General features: G+C 47.8%; 1 protein-coding gene across 1 annotated transcript in view; it reads right to left on the reverse strand.

Annotated features, from left to right (window-relative positions):
* The window catches only part of BAZ1B (bromodomain adjacent to zinc finger domain 1B), a 30,923-nt gene extending 12,941 nt beyond the window's left edge, over positions 1-17,982 (reverse strand). Inside the window, exons 1-11 of the mRNA XM_033172099.1 lie at positions 17,576-17,982; positions 11,709-11,825; positions 10,350-10,494; positions 9,479-9,680; positions 7,577-7,698; positions 7,134-7,331; positions 4,693-6,343; positions 3,758-3,896; positions 2,549-2,712; positions 1,822-1,933; positions 809-907 (exon numbers count right to left, since the gene is read on the reverse strand). Coding sequence (XP_033027990.1) covers positions 809-907; positions 1,822-1,933; positions 2,549-2,712; positions 3,758-3,896; positions 4,693-6,343; positions 7,134-7,331; positions 7,577-7,698; positions 9,479-9,680; positions 10,350-10,494; positions 11,709-11,825; positions 17,576-17,718 — 3,092 coding nt within the window. The 5' untranslated portion in view covers positions 17,719-17,982. The remainder of the gene's footprint in view (positions 1-808; positions 908-1,821; positions 1,934-2,548; positions 2,713-3,757; positions 3,897-4,692; positions 6,344-7,133; positions 7,332-7,576; positions 7,699-9,478; positions 9,681-10,349; positions 10,495-11,708; positions 11,826-17,575) is intronic.
* Positions 17,983-20,055: the final 2,073 nt, after the last annotated feature.

Consider the following 20,055-nt stretch of genomic DNA (forward strand, 5'->3'; position numbering starts at 1 on the left):
GCATAGAGGAACAATTTTTGGTCATTCTTGTCAATATCCTCTCCAACCATTCCTAACAAAAATGCCTCCGGCCTTTTCTTAAACATATATCGAAAGATCTTTTTTAATTCGTTATATATACTTTCCCAATATTCCTTGACCTTCTCACACTGCCACCACATATGAATGAAGTCTCCAGTTTTTGTCCCCCGTTTTATAAATTTTTGTTAATTTGGTTGGCGTGAGGTACCACCTGCACATCATCATAAATATGTTTTCTTTTAGCGATGTACAAGCCGGAAATTTTACTCCTAAATTCCATAATTTAAGCCATTTTGCGTATTCGATGTTATAACCTAGGTCCATTGCAATGAACCTAGGCAATGGGCCTAAAAGAATTTTTAAATACTTCCAGTGTCTTATCCAGAAGTATAAAATGGCCCATAAAGGATCACTCATGTAGTGCTGCAACTGCATTGTTACGTAGAATGTTAGTTAAAAGCACAAAGGCGCCTAAAAGTCTACACTTGCAGCAACACCAGCAAACCCACTCAGTAATTTTATCCATCCACAAACATTTGTCCAAGATGTGAAAGATTTGTGCTCTTGTAAATCCCACACCTCAAGAAAAGGATCATTGCGTAAGGAGAAAAGCCGCAAAAAAGAACACAGAAGTGACCTGATGGCTTAAAGAAAAGCCACCCCACTCCTCTTCCAAGCCCCTGAAATGATCCCGGCATCAAATGTCAACTTCTTCTCCCTCCCTTGCCTGACCAGCATCCAGGGACACTCCTCCACAATGCTCAAAAAACCACCCATGAGGCCTCACCTCTTCTGCAGTCGCTCCTTCAGCTGGCTCTCTCTTATCCCCTGCGAGTGCAAGGCGGCCAGCAACTCATCCAGCTCCTTCTGGCTGTCACAGAGAAACCTGGAGGAGGAGACCAGATACCCTCCTCAATGCCACTCTCAGCAGGCAGGAAAATAAAACTCACCCCAAGAGGCAGGTGGGCACCCATAACCCAGCCCACACCACCACCACCACCACCATAATAATAATAATAATAATAATAATAATAACTTATTTATACCCTACCCATACACATACACGTTTCGATCAGAGAAGACCATATTCAACTCTCACACCAAGCTGCTGTGAATTTAAATGTTCTGGATTGCCATTTTTCCTGAAGCAAAAGAGGGACTAAATGCTAAACCATAAGCTAGGGAACGTGGGCATGACTCATTGCACAAACAGGACTTCTATTACTGCCCCCTGCTGGTCAAGAGGCACACCAGCATGGGATGTCAAAACCGAACAGGTCAGCTGGAGAGAGGGGCCCAGCTGACAATCTGGCACCCCCTCAAGGGTGGGGCTGTGAGTCCTACATTTTACACAGCTCTCCAGCCACCTTTAAACAATAGTTTAATTAACAGATCTTGTACCCTGCAGTACTGAGTACTTTGTACAGAGCAGATTCCAGAAGTCTTTCTGCCAATTAGCCCAAGGCTCAGCTGTATAGCTGAGAAGCTTCAAGCATACAGCAGTTAACCAATCAAAGCAAATGTAACACATAGTGGAACCTTTTCGCCAAATGGGGGTGGTGTCAAATGCAATGGGTCTGCAGGCAGCCAATGGCAAGTCCAGGTTGCACTTCTACAAGCCAGGAGAGCTGCTGCCTGGTCCTCCTTTGAGGATGCCATGTGCAAGGGAGCCTCCTAATCTGAAGAGCACTGAGAAACCCACTCTCCTCCCAGCTGTTGCCTGCTTCCCCCACCTCTAAATCCCCAATTTTACAGGTGGGCAAGAACCCACACATCTCTATTGCCAAGAGCAAGTCTCACCACAGGTTCTGTCCCTGCTTGGGCGCCGTGGTCTCCACAGGGATTTCCGGGATGAGTAGGGCACCCTGCGGTGTGTTCAAGACGCTGCCTTCCACCAGGCTCTCCTGAGTGTCTGCAAGCAACACACACACACACACAGTGAACAAGGAGCCCCACTGTCATTGTCATTATTTGCCCACAGCTTCCTTTGAGCACTCCAGAGGCAAGGCAAGTCAACTGAGCACTCAGGCCCCTAAATAAGAGAAGCCTTCTACAGAATGCTGCTCTATGGGCTCTTACTTTAAAATAACATGCCAGTTGCTCCTGGATGGTTGCTTAGTGCACAACTTTGTTACATGGCTTCGAGCAACCTGTCCAGCACAAGAAAACGAATAGCTGGCTGACAGGGCTTGGCCTCCAGTGACGTGAACAAAGGCCCAGCGAAGCCCTAGCACCTGCTTCCCCACCAAATGGAAGCAGCTGTTTCACAGGCCACGGAGGACAATTTCTGATTAAGGGCTGCTTAATGATTAACTTGCTTCAGTTTTTTTTCTTGCTGAACAATTCAGCAACTGATACTCTCAAATATAGCAAGTGATATTCATCTGTTTTATTCTGAGTAGACCCACCGAAATTAATGGTCCTAACTTAGCCATGTTCATTAATTTCAATGGGTTAACTCCAAGATGAATGCTGCCCAATACATCCAGCAACTTCACCAAGAACCTGTGAGAATGGTCAGTCTTGCCTTGTTGGTGGTAGTCATCCTCCTCTTCCTCCTCCTCCTCTTCCTCCTCTTCGTCGTCCTCCTCCTCCTCCTTGTGGGGAGGCATGAAGTTATAGTCGATGCCATCATGTACCCAGCCTTTCTCTACGAACAGCCCGGGAACTTCATCAGAGAACAGCCAATACCTAGAGAGACCAGATAGATGCCAGATCTTTGTGTGAGAGGCACCAGCTATTATGAGATGAGCAGCTTTGCCAAGAAACACCCAGGCCACTGAGGAAAAAGCATAGGCTGCAGAATGTTGGCAGTACAGTACTTGTGATGACTAGTAAGAGTATTTAGGAGGGTGCCTTATAGGACCAAGACGCAGGAAGGGCAGCAACTTGCTGGCAGGAGGAACCCAGCAGGTAGATGGCTGAAGTCACAAACAGAGCAAGCAGTGAGCAGGCTGCACAGAGATGGGTGTCTCAAGCAGCAGCAGCAGGAGGGAAATGAGCAGAAGCAAAGGGAAGAAAAGTCTCCTCCTTGGACTACAGAGAAGGTCCATGTAGCTCAGTGAAAAAAGCAACTGCTTTGCATGCTCAAGATCACTGGTTCAATCCCCATCATTGCCACAAGGGCTGGAAGAGACCCATGCCACCAAACCCTCAAAAGGTGTTACTGCCAGTCAGCTTAGACAATACTGAGCTAGATGGAACAACTCTCTGACTTGATATGAGGCAGTTTCCTGTGTTCCTATGACGATCTGCCTAAAGAAACCCTGGAGAGGATACCCAATGATTGCGGTCCCCCAGATGTGGCTGGATCCCAACTCCCATTGGCCCCAGCTACACATGGTCAATGCTGAGGAATGGTGGGAATTGGGACTCCAGCAACATATGGAGGGCCCCACATTGGCTAACCACGGACTAAACATCATAGATCCCTATGTGCTCTCTGCCTCCAGTGCTCTTGTATAGTGAGTTTTACACTTCAGAACTTGCACTTCTTACCTCTCCCCCCGGGGGTGGGCTCTCCCCTGCGGCCCTCCAAATGTGGTTGAGTTCCCAGCTCCCATCATCATTCCTGGTCACTGAGGTAGGCTAGCTGCCGGGAGTTGGGAGTCCAGCAACATCTAGAGGGCCTCAGGCTCCCCACCCCACTAGGCGACACAGCCAAATGGTCCATCTGGGCATAAAAAGGCAGCTTCCCAACTGCCACACAGCCAGATTCTCCATTCCTCACCCTTACCTGTTGTGATTACGGTCTGTGCCAATAGGTGTCCTGCGCATGACCAGCTTGGCTTTGGCAATGCCATCCTGGAAGGCCTTTTCAGCTGCAGCTTTGTGCTTGCGGATTCTCTCCTCTTCTGCTTCTCTTTCAAGCTTCACTGGTGGGGAAGAAAAAGGAAGAAAACCTAGCAGTGTGAGCTCTTGCACCTTTAAAGCTTGGTGAGAAACGTACTCACTCTCTCATAAGAGGGCTATCTCTTCCTTCAATTAAGAGCCAATCAGGAAACACACACTGTTTCAATCAGGGAAGCATTCACACACACTTTTGTATGGGGTGGGGGGTGGAGAAAAGCAACGAAACTTAGGGTTGGTTCACAGATGGAACATCTACCAATTGAAAATGCATGGGGCTGGGGCTATGAAAGCTGGTCAGAACTTCCAAATTATCCAGTTCCAGTGCACTACAGCGTCCCATGGAACATAGATACACCTTCAGCTACAGAATCAAATGTTGAGATACTGAGCAGCTGAAACAGCCCCCAGGTGACTTACTGCCACCAACCCACACTTACAAGGGGACTGAGCAAAGGACAGCCACTATGCAGATGTTTACAGTGCTTGGGTGTCAGGACTGGAGGCCTTAATGGGCAAGATGGGCATGACAGCAAGAACCAAACCTGGGAGTTCCTGGCCCAGGGGGCCTCTATGAACAAAATGCTTCTGGTGAAGACCTACACAGATAGCTCAGATCTGCCTGCTGTGACATCAGTGGCGCACAGGCCTCCACCAAGGTTGAGCACCAGTGGGAACCCCTCTCCTACAAACTCCACCCACCCAACCCCTTCCCTAGGGGTTCCACTGCAGAGGTTGGAATCAGAGGTTCAGCAGGAACAGGAGCTTACAGCCTCTCTTCTCTTTCCACAGTGGCATTTCTAGGCCTTGAATCACCATTACCTCTCATCTGCATCTCCTGCTGCTCCTTCTCTTTCTTGGCCTGCATGGCTTGTAGCCTCCTGCTCTTGACGGCGCTGATCATGTCTTCCAACTCCACCCGTGCCTCCATCTTGACTTTCTCTGTTGTCACTGCTGCTACAGCCTCTCCTTTCTTCCTCTCCCCCTTCCCTGTATAGCTGCTCTCCTCCTTGCCATTCTCCTTGCTCTTGGCCACCATCTCCTTCCGCTTTTGCTTCTCCGCCCTCTTCTTATCATTCTCCTCCTTGAGCACGGCCAGCCGCTCCTTCCACAGCTCAGCTGACATCTGTTGCTTGGACTCCACATGGTCCTGCACAGAGTAGGTCATAAGGATCCGGTGGCAGAGGGCAGCGAGGATCTGCAGCTTCTCCTCAGAACTCAGATCAAAGAACTCTGAGGTCTCGAGCTTTTCCAGGAACTCATCCTGCACCTCGTTGTCCTCAAAGGCAGCCAGGTCCTTGTTCTCCTCCGTGTTCTCTGAGGCCTCGCTTTCCTCCTGCACATCCGACTTGCGCAGGCACAGGCGGACTAGCTCCGAAACAGAGTGCAGGGTGAGGGGGATCTCTGACAGCTTCATGCCCAGCTCACGATAGTCCTCTGCAATCTCATCCTGCAGCAGGGTCTGCAGAAGAATGACCAGGATCCTGTTCAAGTATAGGAAGCCCCCCTTCTCGGCACACAGGGCTTCCATGAGGGAGACGGCCGTGATGGGGTACTGAGCGTCAGGCAGCAGCAGCCCTGAATAGCAGCTGAGGAACTCCACCACCATGGCCACATCCCCAAAGAGGGTGTTGGGGAGCCCCTCAGGAGTGTCCACAAGCCTGAAGGTGGGCAGGTTGTTCCCTTTGATGTCCTGGTCCTCGTAGCGCTTCTGCTTCTCCAACTTTTCTTTCATCTCCTTCACCCGCCGCTCCCTGGCTCTCTCCTTCAGCTTCTCCTTCAACTTCTCCCGCTTCTTCTTCAAGTACTCCTTCCGCTGATCCTCAGTCATGGAGGCCCAGTTCTTCCGGTGCTCAAGGAGCTCGAAGCGCTTCTGCACAATCCCCCGCAGCTCCTCGGGAAGGCGGGCACGATCCTCGCTGGAGAGCAGCCGGGCGGTTTTGGAGATGATGCAGGAGAGGGCGCTCTTCCTGTCCTCACGGTCCTTGTTCTCTCTGTAGTAGGCAATGAGATGGAGAGCTGCAGGTGGGAGGTGCTTGGGCTTGCCAGAGGACCTGGGGCTTCCTCCTGAGCCCCGGGGCGCTCGTGACACCTTGGGGGTGCCCTTGGTCGTCATGTCCAGCAGTGTCATCTGCTTCATTTTCATCTTGGAGTCCTTCCTGGGGGAGCGGGACTTCCCAGTAGCCTTCTGCCCATTCAGCAGCTTCTTATTCCTCTGTCGTTTCTTGTTGAAGTTGCCAAGCTTCCCAGCAGACATCATCTTCATCATCTCCTCCAGCTCCTCCGTAGGGATCTTGGAGTTCTTGACTTTCAGCGGAGAGCCCAGAATAGACTTATTCAAGTGCACACTGCACCACAGAGAGGGGCTTAGCCCCTGACCTGGAGCAGAGCAATCCAACTTAGGCTTTTTGGAAGGCTTCCTATCGGGGGATGATGTGCTCTTTCTCTTGGTCGAGGGATTGAGCGTCAGGTACTGGAATTGAAGAAGAAGCAAAGGTAAATGCTAGTCTTGGGGGAAAAGAAACACAGGGGAGGAAAAGGATAGGTTGGGAAATCTAACTGGGGATCTGTTTCAATGTACAGCTCAAAAGTCAACAGAACATTTGAGGCTGCTTCGAAGTCTCAAGTGCTCCAGAATGCCAGCGATGCAGAAAGGGACAACCACATACATTACTAGAGAAACTGTCCTTTCTACCTTGCAGTCAACATACCTCAATGGCACCTGGAGCATGTTGCCGGCAACATATATTGTTCTACATATCCCACCTAGCCAAAAATGTGCTCTAGGATTACAGTAGTCACCCAGCTGCAAAACATATGAGACACAATGCACAATCCATTGTTTTAAACACCTATTGTAGCCATCTTGACTGCAAAACCTGGCATGAGGGAGGCATAAGGATGGTTGGCAAAACCTTGAGGCTTGCAGAAGTACAAAAGAGGTGGCTCTGGAGTCCCAAATGCCCTTCTCCTTGGAAGACATCTGCACGGCAGTCACAGGGAAGGGAAGGTACACTGCACAGATGGAGGCAGGCCAGCTTGGTGTCTCCAATGCAGGCAGACCACATGGAAGGCAATGGAGGGTCAAGTCTGAGCCACACCAGAACCATCTCTTTGGCACCTGATGACTGGGCAAGGGCTTGCTGTGGAGCCAAGATTCACCCTTAATGACACTGCCCCCCCAAGTCACCATTATGCATCAACAGAGACTCCTGTCCTTGTCCCAACCCACAACCCAAGACAGATCTTGCCTTATTTCTCACTTTATATGGGTCAAGCAAGAAGTCACTGAACTTGCTGGGAAGGGAATATTTCTTCACCAACTCATCCTCGACCACCCAAGGAGCATTCTCTCCTGTTCCAGCCCGGAGTGCATTGTGGCGAATGAAGTAGCGCAGAATCTCCTTGTTTGGCGGCCGTTCTGTACGAATTAAGCTGTCTGCTGGCACATTGCTAATGATCTTGGGAGACAAAGAAACAAGCCTTTAGACTCTTCTATTCCTCAGCTTGTGGCAGCCAGCCCACAGCCTGCCACTGTACTTAAGTACCACTGTTTAAAATAGAAACAGTTACTTTTAATTGCTCCTGACCTCGCAGCACTGCTGATACCTTAACCAGCCACACCTCCTCCTCCTCCCCCCCAACGGACAGTCAAGGACCCTTAATTCTCTCTCACTGCACTCTAACTCCCTCTGTACTTTCTCACCTTGTCTTCATTTTGCAGCTTGACATCATACTTGTGCGGTAAGAACTTTGGAGGGACCCATTTTTTTTCTTCCTTCTTCAGAGAAGTAGGAAGCTTCCGAGGAGATCGCCGCGCCCGGTCACCTACATAAGAGAGAGAGAGTTAGCAGCCCAACATGCCCCCCAAAGGCCTAGGCTGACTAATCTGAAATGCAGTACTGAGGGGCAAAGACTGCAGCTTGCAACAAAAGCACAGATGGCCAAGGAATAAACACACGCCATCCAATACCGAAGGAGCAGGCAGGGAAGTTTCTAAAGGGGGATTCATACTGAGTGCCCTCTGCAGGATCAGACCACAGGTACATCCACAACTCAGCATCCTGCATCTACAGATACCACTGGAAGCCCCCAAACAGGGCCCAGAAGCAACAGCCTTCCCCTTGCTGGTCTCCAGCTCCTGGTATTTAGCTTCTGGACATGGGAGCTCCAATCATCCACTGCGGGAGACAGACCTAAGCTATTCTATGAATTTGTCTAATTCAGCTTTTTAGAAAGCCGTCTAAAGTTAGGAGCTGCTGCCACTGCCACCACATCTTATGGCATTCAGAGCTGCCATTTATCTCTCCTGTGAAGTGTTTTTATAGAACAGAACAAAAAAAACGCAACGAAACAAGACACAGCGGAATAAAAATAAAATACCAGCATTAAATTACAATATTGCATTAAGATTTAGCATTTAAAGGCATCCTGTAGCAGCAGCAGACTCTGTGAATTGCATCCCCCCCAACTAAATGTTCTACCAATCAATTTCATTAGGTGATCCAAAGTTTGAGTATTATGAGAGGAGATGGCCATCATTCTAGCAAGTAAAGTGTTTTATGTTGTTAAGGGAAAGAGGACTGGCAGCCCACTAGCAGAATCTTGTACATGGGGAGGCTCCAATGTGCACACTATTTCTACCTGCACAAAGACCTCTGACTTTATTCCAATGGAGGCACATAAAGGTAACATATGCACCACTAGTGAATATTTTAAATGTGTGAACTATAAAAGTCAGGGCAGAGCACCCCTAATTTTGGAAAGGAGCCAGGATCTCTGAAAGACAGTTTCCTTGAGCACCACCAGTGATGTTGTTTGTTGCTGCTTGCAAACCCTTAAGTATGCTCAGTTATAACACTGCTGAAACTTAATCAAAGAACGTGACAAGTTAGTTGGCTTCCATCTATAAGTTTCCCTGCTTGCAAACAGCATACCTGAAATGTTTGCGCTGTCCAACCACACAATGCACCTTATTTGTTTGTGAAAACTTCCTACAGCAAAGCATATTAACTAGAATCTATAGGAGAAGCTGCAGGGGAAAGCATGGACATAAAACACCAGCCAATGGAACTACTTCCCATGAAGCACTACACAAAGGATCTACCTGCGTACCATATTTAAGCTACAACCACAACTATGAGTGCCTTTTTCCCACAGAATGCTCCATTTATCTGACCCAAAGGCCAATCAAGTGAATTATTAATACGTACAGAAGTGCCAATACCAAAGGCAACACCCTTCAGACACGCACATTAAAAATACTGCAGCCTTGCACAGGGCCAGTAACCCATAGCAAAGGGAATGGGGGCTTCCTAATGCTTCTTCAACTAAGTACAGTATCAGTCCTACAATGACAGACACTTGAGGCCTTGACTTAGCCAGAATAGAGAGCAAGTTGGGTGTCACCAGCAGACAAAAGACACCTGTTGTCTAGATAGACTCTCTCGCCAAAGCAATCTGGGAAAACCTGGGAGGGAGATCAGCAACCCCCCCACCCCCACCCACGTGGGTAACCAATAGATCTTTTGAAGGCAGCCTATACTACCTGGATAAAAGATAGTGGATCACCAACATCCCCCAGGCCAGGGCATGGCTTGCTACTCACTCAGACTCTCTCTCCGGCTCTCATCTTCCTTCAGTGCCAACTCCTTTTGGTTGTCCTGAACCACCTGGCTGGAATTTTCTTTGTCACTGGACGGGGAATCACAGGCCCCGTCAGCTTTCTTCTCAGGTGCCTCTTCATCTGTCGCCTTCTCCAGAGGATGGATTTTTACTACTTTTACTCTCAGCACCTTTTCTTTCCCAACCTGATGGGAGGAGGGAAACCAATGAGAACTGGTAGGGAGGCCCAAAGTGAACACATGACTAGATTCAGGGAACTGCTTACAAAATGGTGACTGCGGGGGGTTCATGCATGCAGTTGGGGATGGCAGGGAACTGCTAGTCACCTGGAGTAAGGCAAAGTTTACCACCCACACCCCCTTGTGCATGGCTGGAACAGGCAAGATTGTATGACAATCCACTAATGCCAAATTAAAATACAGTGAAAATAAACATTTAAAAGAAGCACTAAACAGATGAAAACTCAGTAGCCATCCACAGTTGAAACCCAGCAATGGCTTTTATAGAACTCCTGTAGACATTTGCTTGCAGTTATTGAACAAGACATGGTACCTGAGTTCACCCAAAAGATGCCCTCTAGGAGATAACTGGTCACTTGTTCCAGTCACGTGACTGGAAGAGGAACCTGTTCCAAGGTAACCTGTACCCCCTTCCCTCTTTCCAGGTATGTTGTATCTAATAATTACACTGAAATTCCTCTGGAAACCAATTACATCAGTTTGGAGGTGGGGAAAGAGTATTCCACCTTTTGGACGTGACGGCAGAAGCTGTCACAGAAAGGTGCATAAGAACAAGTAGGCCCAGAAAAGAGAAACACCCTTGGATATCCTGATCCATTCAAGCTGGGGCCTTACCTCAAAGTCACACTCTTCTCCCACAGCAAACTTGGTCATGATCTCCAGCCAGGAAGTGTCTACCAGTTTTTCTAAGGAAATTGTGTTGTGATGAACCATTTCCAGGACAAGTTTCTCATACCAAACTGGGAATTCCTCCTTCAAGCTAAAAATATCATCAAAAGAGAGAGGGGAATATAACACATTCCATTTAAGTGGCAACTACTACAAAACGGACAACAGTAAACTCACAGAATCAGCAGCCAACAGTGGAAGCCACGTTCATGAAGCAATTCACAAATCCCTCTGTATCAGCAATGTCAGCTGAGAATGACAAAATCCACCATGGCATAGGAAGCTGCCTTACAACTTCCAAGATAAGGGGGAGGAAAAGATGTTAGTGAAGCTGTGTGCAGTTCTCTGGTACAAAACTTGTACATATCAAGGGAACTGTACAAGCCTGCAACATTCTGCCTGCTCTGATAGACAATTATAAAACTTGAGTAGGAAGATTTAGTCAATCTATCAAAGGACAGGTTGGAGACAAGATGAAAAGTTCATGGTCTAATTCTCACAAACAGCAGATGAGCTAATAAACCTGCTTCTCAATATTACCCACTAAGACTGCAAGCAGAGGCTCATAGAACCTTGTTCTGAGCAGAGACAAGTTGCATTCTTCCCGATATGCTAGATTTCTATGTGCAGGAACTTTTTGACATAAGCTCCACCTGCAGACCAACACTCACAAACACACCACTTGCACCTACTGAGAGACAGAATTAGGCCAGGAACTTTCACATCAGACACTGGGCCCTTCAGGAACCTGGTATGCAGAGAAGGATGTCTTGAACAAACATGCAACTGTTACCTAAGGGAGAAATGTGCCTAGAGTGGCTTTTTGACATGAATATTCAAAATCAGAAGATCTTCCAGAAAGCCTCTGGAACAGAGTTCAGATGATTACAAAGAGTGGTGTTCTTACTGCATTTTTGTGCAACACATCTGGATTTGATTTTAACTGCAGTATAATATCAACTGAATCAATAACTGCGTTGAGTCCTTAACCGAGTAAGGCCAATTAAAAAATAAAGCATAGTGGACTAAAAGAAGCAAAGTTGTACATTTATAAGCAACAAGAAAAATAAGGCCCTAACAAAACAAAAGCAAGAATTAGAAGAGGCAGCAAGGCCAAAGCTAACTTGGGGCTGATCCCCTTGATCAACACAGGTGGAGAAAGATGTTCAATCCTTCTTTAGATGCTGACTCAGACTTCTGGTGATGATTTTCACAGCAACAGCCGCTTGCCAAACAACCAGCACCCTACGTTTAGGGCTCATGCCCTTGTCTCTAAAAATAGATGCTTTGGATTCTGCTACTTACAGCTCAGCGACTTCCTGCTCCTCCTCCCAGGCTTCTTTGTGTGTCAGCTGGCTGCTTCCGGTGCTTTTGCAGGTCCATATTCGCTGGCTATATTTCTCCAGCCGTGCTTCATACTCTCTGAAGGAGCAACAACTCAGGAAAACATCGTGTTTAATTTGCAGCTGTCAATTTATCTGCACTGCTTTATATTTAGTTGTTGATACTGTGCTTGGTTGCTCCCATTTTATAAGTGTTATTATTTACTCCTACCCATTAGATATATTTTGAGCCACTTTATATGGCCACCAAACAAACAATTTGCTTCCTTACCAAATTGGAAACCGCACATTGAAGTGGCTTTCCAATTTTACTTTAAAGACAAACAATGATTTGTCAGCACAGTTTACCTGATCCAGATTTCAAAAGCTACAGCTACCTCAAAGCAGAATATTAAGGGAAGGAATCTGTGCCCATGAGAGGAGGGATAGCAGGGAGAGAGGAAGGAATGCATGAGCCCATAATTTGACTCTGGGCATCTGAGGCAGGACTATGTGAACACAAATCCAAAACATGGATACCAACTATAACAAATCCAAGACGTGTATGCAGCTAAATTGTTATCAAAGTATATGGCACACTTTTTGTATGCTTGCCAGACAAACAGGATTCACCACAGCCCAACCTGAACTTCTCTTAACTTCCATAAACAAACACCTCCAGAATGAGTAGCTGAGAAAAGTGACTTGAAGCAGAACAACATTTGAACTCTGCACAATTTTACAGCCAAGCTCTCCATTCTACTGATTTGATCAAGAAGTGTGGTTGACCAGACCAGAGGTCCATTGAAGACCAACTTGCTTATGATAGCTGATAAGCTTTCAAAAGCAACTCATCTTATCATTGAAAACCTTAAAGCAGATAAGAATGGCTCTTGAGAAAGTGTGGAGATTTGAGATGGTGAAAGGAAAAGCATAGATGCATTCAAATTTGTTCACCACAGTCAGACTCTAAGTGTTCTAAATTATAGAGCCATGGGGCAAAAGTGAGAGGACTTGGGCAAGCCAACACAGGTGTGCAAAGACAACTGTAATTTAGCAAGATATCCTGGGGGTGACTTGCAGGAGCATGTCACGCTACAAAAAAAGATGAACCAAGAGGAGTCATCCTTCATTTTTCTAGGGCATACAGAAGCCCCAGAAGCTGCATTTATAAAACTCAGCTCTTACTGACAAAAAAATCTCTCTCCTAATATGACAATGCACACACAGCCTATCTTTTGAAAGTAGAAACATGTAGCTCTGTTGCCCTTGCTAGCACTATATGCCTTGGGCTGATCTTGGGATGGACAGCCAAGGTCAGAATAGTGAAGAAAGCAAAGAATAAACGCCGGTGTTGCTGTCTACATACTATTGGGGAGGATAAAACGCACAGAAAGTGACTTTTCCTGTATTGGTGCAGAATTCTAATGCACCTAGATACCTAAAGTGCAGGCATTCTGAGCTATTTTAAGAGCAAGTAACCCCACCAAAGCATATTCCACTCACTGATACCACTCAAATTTGCCACTAACATGTATAAAACCCCCCTGTGGCCTGCAACACAGTTGTCTATGGCATGACAGACCATAACAACCTGTGCACTGCCATCGCCCTCGCACCACCCTCCAACTGACAGCTCCAGACTGCTTATCTCACACTCACCAAGGAGATTCCCCTGCCAATCACATTCACTTCTTCAGACTGGAACCCTGTCACCTCACTTGGCAGTTATGCAGCCCATGTACAGATTCATCCCAAGGGCTTTCCGGACAGAAAGAAGCTGGATCAAGACAGGCAGTCTTTGTTGCTAGCTCAGGAAGACTATTGGTCCTGAACACACACACTCAATAAGCATGCTCCCCACAAGCCAGCCCTCCTGCCAGCAGAGGGATCTGACTAACTCAAGCTCCTCCTCACCAGAGGTTTGGACTTCCTTAACACCAACACACTGTGGGGGCAGGGACTACTCAGCTCAAAGCAGCCTGTCCCGCAATGGATTTTTGTTTTTGTTTTTTTGCATCAGAAGGGTTCTATATCATGCTTGACTTTGCTCCGCTGCCCCCATCACGGTGGCAATCTTTTTTTTTATGATAAGACAGAGATTGCCGACAGTCCACAGGATTCCAGTAGAATTAAGCTAGCATGAATGGGTTATGCAAGCTGCAATCCAGGCCCGAAGGATCTGCTCCAAAGGAAGTGGGCTGGGGACTATGAATTTACTGTGGACACGCTTCTGCCTTATCCAGTCAGATCTGTGCACAGAGGCTGAAGAGCTCCAGTTTCACAAAACAGCTTCTGGTCACGTGATGGTAAACAACTTACACACACAGAAAGCAGAAAATCCCACTCTGAAGAAATCACTTTCCACCTCAAATCTCTTGCTTTAGATTATCCATCAAGACACTGCAAAAAACACCAAAAAAACAACCCCAGCCCTGCTGCCTAAAAGAACCTCAACCACTGATGACCAGAACAGCCCAGGCTGTTCAGACAGAACTGGGGAGGGGGAGGGGAAAGAGAAAGAGAAAGAAAAGAGGAGAGGGTTGGGTCAGAGGAAAGGGCTCTCTTGGGTACAAGACAAAGAAGCGAGAATGATGGGGGGAACAAAGCTTTTCCTTGTATGGATGCTAAATTTCATTGCTTAGGCCTATAAAAATCAGCTCTTTGGGCTTTTAAGATGCCCACAACACCAACCTGCAACCTAAAACTTCAGAGATAATTATATTTTATAGGAGAAAAGAAATGGGTATCTACTGTAGGTCTAGCAATGTAATGAATAGAAATTTGGAGGTGGCAGATTCAAGTTCAGTTCCCTGCTTAGCTATTAAGCTCATTGGCTGGCTAACCTTAGACAAAAATCCATCTCCATCCAAGTCTGAAAAACATAAAAAATAACTGCAACATGTGTATAGCAAAGCATGTAGAAGATGAAGCCAGAGCAGAAAACAATATTGTAGTGATCAATTCTTAAACAGCAGCTTTCCTTGAACTACACATCAATCATGGTGGGCTTAGATGCAGACCTCGTTCAAATCTCTGCTCAGTCATCAAATATCCTTAAGTGGCCTGGGCAAGGACATGTCAGGCATAACCTTTTAACACAGTACAGTATTTGAAAACATAAGTGTCTGAAGGAAGGGACAAGTTACACTCCTTTCCAGGCACTAGGCCTCAAATCAACATTGGAAATAAGCTCACAAAAGTGATTAGGCTGCAAAAAGAAAAAAAGGGGGGGTAGTGACAGTCTGCTTATGCCTGGCAGAGGGGTTCATGTGAATTCAACCTTGACAACCCAGGAGAAATGAGCAATAAACTGCTCTATCCCTGCTCAGTCTGCATGCAACTCAACACCTACAGCTACCAGTTAAACACAAGGCTGGCTCCAACATTCAGGGTTATAGTCAGCACAGTGCTATGGTGAATGTTTCATCAGCAATGGAATGTTCTCCCCCTCTCCTCCCACCACAAACCCCTAAATCTGTTCTGGAGGTTCCCCCAACAGTCCTGAGCATATATGGGACAGTGTGAGGCTCTTAGGCAGGGGGTTGCATTAGCATGAATCCTTGCACTAGCACAAATATTTTGTTGAATGCAGAGAAAGCCCCTGCACATGGCAGCCAATGGTCCTTAAACAGTCATTTTTTGCCACACCACACTAACATTTAAAGTACCAAGAATTAGGAGAAATAATTTAATCCTAGAAATCAAACCAAGATAACCATCTGATCTAACTCATCCTTTGCCAACCTGATGCCCTCCATGTTTCATATCGTAAGTCCCATCAGCCCCAGCATCACATGGCCATGTTGGCTGGGGCTGATGGGAATTGTAGTTCAGTAGCATCTGGAAGCTGGCCTGCCAGGCTGGCAAAGACCATTTTCAACAGCAGCCAAGAAGCAACTCACAGTGTGTGAAAACAGCTCTCCCCTGCTGTTTGTCCACAGCACCTGGTACCGTGTTTCTCCTAAAATAAGACACCGTCTTATATTTTTTTCCCCTCAACAAAACACAGTATGGCTTATTTTCAGGGGATGTCTTATTTTAACTGCGTCGCATCGGTACGCTGCATAGCCACGCCTCCCCAGGCTGTTTTAATGGGAGGTGCCGCGTCACAATGGCTTATTTTTGGGGTATGGCTTATTTTCAGGGAACAGCTTATATTTCGCAAATGCATAGAAATCCTGCTATGGCTTATTTTATGGCTATGTCTTATTTTAGGAGAAACACAGTACTTGGAGATGCACTGCCTCTGAACATGGAGGCTCCATTTCACTATTAGTCAACTGCTGCAGCTGAACTAATTCCACCATGAAACTGGTCTAAAGATATATAAGCTAACGGCTTTCAACACTTGTGAGAGCAAGTTAATTTATGCAGACCACCACAGGAGACAGCAACTTCCATTACTCTGAACTACCACTCACATTTCGTGAACTTTCTGCCAATCAGCTTCACTGGAGGTATTACATGACAAGAGACAGCCGCTGTACAGGGAAGTTCTACCCTTAATTTACTTCTGCTAAAGTTGAGCAGGTCAGGGTCTTGTCAGCCGGGAGTGTGGAGACTTCCTAGTAACCACAACTGTGCTGCTCCAGTTACATGATATAAAAGTAACTAGGGCTGCATAGAAGGCTTCCCCTGGCTGGATCAGACCAAAGGGATCACCATCACCCTTTTTCCAGCACTGACCAGCCAGGAGCCTCCCAGAAGCTCACAAGTGCAGGGTCAAGGGCAACAGCCCCTCCCCCACCAACTGGTATTCAGAGGCAAACTGCCTCTGGCTATGGAGGCTCCATTTCAAACTATCTTGGCTAATGAGAAGATAATTAAAGCCATAAAACTGTTTCAGCCTAATACCCATATGGAACTTGCAGCTGCCCTGAGCCCTGACAACAGGAATTCAGGGAATCAATGAGGAAGTGAAGTTCCTACCCTGCCTGTGGGCACCAGACAGGGCCCTTACAGGAAAGCAGCAGGGTGAGAAGGAAGAAGCTGAACCCTGTGAATTAACACTTGCTGGGGGAGCCCCAAGAAAAAGACTGTGGGATGGGGCTTCCCCACGGGCTTCTGCCCCAGCATATACTGGGCCAGGCCTTCTTCCACCCCCTCAAGAGGCACTGAGGTCCAAAGTTTAGATGGCCCCCGTGAGAGGAGCAGACTGGGCTGTAAGAATGCAAGAAATGCCCCGATGTCGCATCAGGCCAAAGGGCGATGTCGCATCTAGGCCAGCATCCTGTTCTCCAGTACTCTAATTTGAAGCCCACAAGCGAAAGATTAGGGTTGCCCAAGCACTACGCCAGCACAAAAGCAGTACTCTCCCCACTTGCCCTTCTCCTAGAACTGGTATCCTTATGTATATACGTACTGCCTCCGACTGCCGGGTGGGTAGGGGGGGGGGAGAGGGAGAGAGAGAGGACTGCTGCTGGGAAAGTCCCGAGAAAGAGAAGGAAGAAGGTTTCCTGCTGCCCTGATCCGTCCCGTCCCGTCCCCGTCCCCGTCCCCCCAAAAAAACCTCAGGAAAAGACGCGACAAGCGAGGAGGCCCGACAGAAAAGGAGGAAGGCAGGAGAGAATAAGCCGAAAGAGGAGGGAACGGAGCCGGGAGCGCAGAGGCAGGACGACGTAGTGGCCGAGGCAGCCCGAATCGGGTCAGGTCAGGATAAGAGAGGGAGGGAGGGGGGAAGAGAAGGAGAGCCGAGTCAGACACAACAAAGCCCCCCCCCCAATGCACTCACCCCCACCTCTCTCTCTCCCTTTCTCTTTCGGAGGTAAACAAGGGGGGCGCCATACTCTTCCCCTTCTCCCCCCCCCCCCGCCTGCCCCCCTCCGGTTAATGCCGTCCGTAGGATACTCGCTGGTGCGGAATGCCTCCTGCGTGTGGGCGATGACGAAGCGCTCCTCCGCCACCTCCTTCTCGTCTCCCCCCGGCGGCTCTCCCGGCGGCGGCAAAGGCTTGGCCAGCGGGAAGGGCTTGCGGCCCAGCAGCGGCGCCATCGCCCGGCCACCAGGCCCCGGGGAGGCGGCGGCGGCGGCTCCGGAGCTAGAAGGGCCGCCGGGAAAATGGCGGGAGATACACAGAAGGGAAGAAGCGGGCAGCGGTGGCGGCGGCAGTGATGATGATCCTCCTCCTCCTCCTTTTTCTCTTCACAAGAAGGGAGAGAGCGCGGGAGGGAGAAGCCCGCTCAGTCCCTCCTCAGCCGCTCTCGCGCTCGCTCGCTCTGCGCGTGCGCAAACAACTCCCCCCCCCCCTCTTTCTCACACGCAGACACACACAGTGAAAAACACAAAAAAACAGCAACAACACCACATAAAGAAGTCAAGGAAGGGAGAGAATTAAAAAGAAGCGCGGTGGCGGATTTTTCTTCTTCTTAATTTTAACTATTAAGAAGACCCGCCTCCTCGATTTCTCGCGCCTTTCCGCGGTCCGCCATTGGTCTGGCTCGGAATGCCACGCCGCGCCATTGGCGGAGTGGCACGTCATTCAAGTAGGCGCGTTTGCTTGCGCGAGGGAGAGAAAGAAAAGGAGGGGGAAGAGGAAAGAAGCGAGGGAGGTCGCATTATGTAAGCGCAAGAAAGTAGCGCGCCGACCGCCCCGACGCCATTTTGTGTGTCGCTGTTATTATGTCCCCGCCTCCCGCTGCCAATGAGAATGCGGGGCTTCATCCGGGAATTTGAGTGCAGGGAGGACGGAGAGAGAGGAAAAGCCCGCTTGCCCGGCTTTTGTCTGGGCGAGTGGCGCGCGGCCTCTGCTTAAAGGGGCAGCGCCCTTTAAAAAAGCAACGGCTCCAGAGCACCGTGGGAAACTTTGTTGCGGGAGGGGGCCTTGTTTTCCTCTTGTGCCCTCTGCTCATAACTTATTTTCCTGGCTGAGGTTTATAACTATAATACGTGTGAACTGAAAAGAAGCTGGTGCTTCTGAGCATGTGTAAAGGGCCCAGGGTTAGAACGCAGTTCAACTTTGCTCTGGTGATCTTGAATGCCAAGGCGAAATAGTTGCCTATGCTGTAAGAGCAAGCGGTTAGGGCACAGGGCAAAAGGCCCATTTGTGGTTTTTTGAAGGGGGCACTAGAGACAGTTAACAAATGGTTTTCCCAGTGCAGGATGGTAAAATACATCACACACACACACAGAGGTGCCATGCTGTTGATTTTATTTTGCAGGACAGCTGAAACCCAAAAGAACTTGGAATCTGAAGAGAAAACAGAATAAAACCATCAGGTCAATGGTTTCCCCTCCTTTTGAATGTTATTGCATTCAATTTTCTTTAAGAGACAAAATTAATGCACATCCTGGGCTTCTGTTGTGGCATAATGCTAAACAGGAGATTCAAGACAGACAAAAGAAAGGACTTCTTTGCACAACACCCAATTATTCTGTGGAACTCACTTGCACAATATATGAAGGCCACAGCCTTAGATGGCTTTAGACAGGAGTTAAGACAAATCCATGGATGACAAGTCTTTCAGTGGTAATAGCCATTATGGCTACATAGTGTAGCGGACAGGGAACCAGCAGCCCTCAGGCCAGAAGTGGCTTGGAGGGCTGTCAACTAATTCTCTGCTTCCACCCTCACCACAGCAGCGACAGGACCCTCCAGTGAATGAGAGGATAAGGAGGCTTTCCGGTTAGTATAAAGTCAGAAGATTAGGAAAATAAGCAGGGGCTGGCTTTGCCTTTTCTTTTCTTTTTTGATGGGGCCCTGCTTTACCCCAGCAGTTTAAAAAGTAACACTTATTTACATTTCTAATTAAAAGCCAAAGCTTGGCTTTTAGCTGGCTGGAGCTTGAGTGTTCTGCATGCTAGACCTGTGCAGTCAGAGAAGAAGCACCCCTGAGTTCAGTGGAGGTCACCCAGGAAACCATGTACAGGATTGCAGCCATGCCACAAAAACAGTATAATGTGTTCTATTTACAGTATTTTGTATTTGGTCTTGCTGGGAACCTAAAGGGAAACACCATCTCATGGCTCTAGGGTCTGTCTTGATGAGCTCTTGCACATCCACATTTACTATCGGTGATAGGTATCTGCTTTATTAGTGTTAAACTTCTTCAGAATGGAGGCTCCATTTCAACTGTCCTGGCTAATACTTATTGACAATACCCATAAATATGTAAAATCAGTTGTTGTTTTCAATCCATCTAAGCTACTGAAACCTAAGAAGTTGCCTCATATTGAGTGAGACCATCTAACTCAGTATTGTCTACACTGACTAACAGTGGCTCTCCAGGGTTCCAGATGGGGGCATGAGCAGCCCAACCTAGAATTACTGAACTGGGGATTTCTGCATGCAAAGCAGATTCTTTATCACTGAGCTAAGGTTCTTTCCCTAAG

This window comes from Lacerta agilis, chromosome 15 (genome assembly GCF_009819535.1).
Source record: "Lacerta agilis isolate rLacAgi1 chromosome 15, rLacAgi1.pri, whole genome shotgun sequence".
Classification (NCBI taxonomy): domain Eukaryota; kingdom Metazoa; phylum Chordata; class Lepidosauria; order Squamata; family Lacertidae; genus Lacerta; species Lacerta agilis.